At 72.3% G+C, this 2,394-nt stretch overlaps 1 protein-coding gene across 1 annotated transcript; it reads right to left on the bottom strand.

Moving 5' to 3' along the window:
* Positions 1-373: 373 nt before the first annotated feature.
* ZNF524 (zinc finger protein 524) lies at positions 374-1,972 on the bottom strand. The gene has a single exon (XM_004694106.2). The coding sequence runs from the start codon at positions 1,531-1,533 to the stop codon at positions 757-759; it is 777 nt and encodes a 258-aa protein (XP_004694163.1). The 5' UTR covers positions 1,534-1,972; the 3' UTR covers positions 374-756.
* Between the last annotated feature and the right edge of the window lie 422 nt (positions 1,973-2,394).

Raw genomic sequence — 2,394 nt, 5'->3', positions numbered from 1 at the left:
GCAGGAACTGGGCCTGGCCCCGGACATGTTCTTCTGCCTGCGCCTGCTGGAGGAGACGGGCATCTGCGTGGTGCCCGGGAGCGGCTTCGGCCAGCGAGAGGGCACCTACCACTTCCGGTGAGGCCCGGCCGCGCAGCCCCGCCCCGCCCCGCCCCCGGGAGCCTGCACCTCCTGGGGCCTCGCGGCCCCGCCCACGGCTCGCACCTGCTGGCCCAAAGGCCCCACCCCGCCCCGCCCCGCGGCTGCCAGCGCAGCGCTGGACCCGGTTTTCCTTGCCAACACTCGGTACAGGTCGCCCAAGGGGGGCTGCAGGTCCCAGGAATCGGCTGCCCTGGGGAAGGGACGGCCGCCTCCACACACACACACACACACACACACACACACACGTTCAGTGTTTCCCCCGTGTGGACGCACAGGGCGTGCCTGGGGCCGGTGCGGAACGCAATGCCGCCGCGGTCACTCTCCCCCGTCGCGCAAACGAGGCGCCGGTGGCCGAGGCGGCGACCCGGGGTGAGCACTGAGCACACAGGCGGCCGGAGGCAGAGCTTTATTTCCGCGGGCCCTGCCTCCGAGGCGGTCTGGGCGAGGGCGGCGGAAGGCGGCAGGCCCCGAGGCTGTGCGCCCCCAGCCTCCACCCCGGCGCGGGTTGTGCGGGTTGTGCAGACCGTGGGGCCCAGGCGCGCCCCTGCTGATCGCGCTGTGTCCGGCCCAGGGAGCGGCCGCCGGGCCTGCGGCTCAGGCGGGGGCGTTTCCCCGCTACACCTCCTCGCCCTCCCCCTCCTCGGCCCCCGCTGTGGCCGGGACACCCTCGTCGTCCCACGGCGGCTCAGGCCCTGGGTCCGGGGGACACAGGGGCGCCCCCATGGCCTCGGGGTGCTTGCGTTTGGCGTGGCGCCTGAGCGTGTTGGCCTCCGTGAAGCGCAGCCGGCAGACGGGGCACTGGTAGGGGCGCTCCCCGGAGTGGACGCGGTGGTGGTGGGCCAGCTCCCCCGCCTCGCGGAAGCGGCGCGGGCAGAGCGGGCAGCGGAACGGCCGGAGGCCGGCATGGATGTTGCAGTGGCGCCGCAGGTGGCTGGAGCGCTTGAAGGTCTTGCCGCAGTCCTTGCACTCGTGCGGCTTCAGCTCCGAGTGCGAGATGGCGTGGCGCTCCAGGTCAGAGAGGTAGGGGAAGGCCCGCAGGCACACGGGGCAGAAGTGGGGTGCTTTCTTGGGGCCGGACCCCTCGGTCCCTCCTGCCACTGACCCCTCAGAGACTGTGTAGGGCACACCCTGATCATCGATCAACAGGAGGTCACTGCCACCGCCGCTGCCGGCCGGGGCTGCCGCCCCCTGCACCAGCGGGGGCTCCTGCCCTGACTTGGGGGGCCGCCCCCGCTTGCGAGGGAGGGAGGCCTTGAGTGTCCTTTTCGAGGAGGTGGGCCCCCCGGGACGTCGGCCTCGACGGCCCCGGGGAACAGGAGGAGGTAAGGCCTGAGGTTTTTCTTCCTCCCCGAGCAAAGACGAAGGCAACGGGTCTGGGCTGGGGGTGTCCATTGGCTGGGGGGCTTGGGTCTGGGCACTGGAGCCAGGCTAAGAGGAGAGAGGGGCAGCCGTCAGAGCAGGGAGGGTCTGGAGCTCCCTGTGTCCCCCACACCTCGCCCGTCCCCGTTGGAGGCTCTTGCCCAGGCTGTGGCTGCCCTTCCCCTGGACGCCTCTCCAGCTGGGCTGGTGGACAGCAGCCAGAGGACCTCACAGGGGCGGGGTGACTCCCTGGCCTCCCCAGGCAGGGCAGAGTGCTTGAAAACCGGGAAGCCCTTTGGGGGGGACAAGCCCCCTCGTTGATCTAGCAACCTGGGGCACACGGGCTTCAGAGATGTGTGAGGGGGAGGTGCTGAGGACTGGAGGCAAAGCGCTGGTGCCAGGCGCTGCTTGCCGGAGTGGCAAGCGGGAGGCGAGTGGGCCGGGGGGCACGCACCCCGCAGGAGCCTGCAGCACAGCCGTGCTGCGGCCGCGGCTAGGCCGGGCGGCGGGGCGCACACCGGCCCTCAGCTTGGGCCCCGCTTTGCACATGGGGGAACCGAGGCACGGGCAAGTCAAGCTCCCACGCCAGTAAGTGGCAGGGCCCAGGCTTGGCGCAGACCTCGGCCCGATGGCAGTGTAGTGGCGGGACGGGCCAAGCGGCCAGCGGGGGCCAGGGGGTGGGGGGCCCCCAGCCCTGGGTTTGAATCCCGCCCGCTCTGCGCGACGGCTCACTTGGCCGCTCGGGCGGGTCCTGCCTCTGTGACACAGACAAGCGGGTCGCAGGCTGGCACGGGGAAGCAATCCACAAGCAACCACCCGCGTCCCGGGCGGCCCGCGACGGGGGCAGGGAGCATCGGCGGCGGGAGCGCAGCCAGGGCGCCACAGCGGGCCCCT

Source organism: Condylura cristata, unplaced genomic scaffold (assembly GCF_000260355.1).
Source record: "Condylura cristata isolate star-nosed mole 26May11 unplaced genomic scaffold, ConCri1.0 scaffold00041, whole genome shotgun sequence".
NCBI lineage: Eukaryota > Metazoa > Chordata > Mammalia > Eulipotyphla > Talpidae > Condylura > Condylura cristata.
The sequence above is the reverse complement of the archived record's forward strand: the minus strand, read 5'-3'. Positions and strand labels throughout refer to the sequence as shown.

What these genes read in the sequence shown, in the direction of transcription:
- ZNF524 (XM_004694106.2), bottom strand. Translation starts at nt 1,533, where the DNA reads ATGGACACCCCCAGCCCAGACCCGTTGCCTTCGTCTTTGCTCGGGGAG.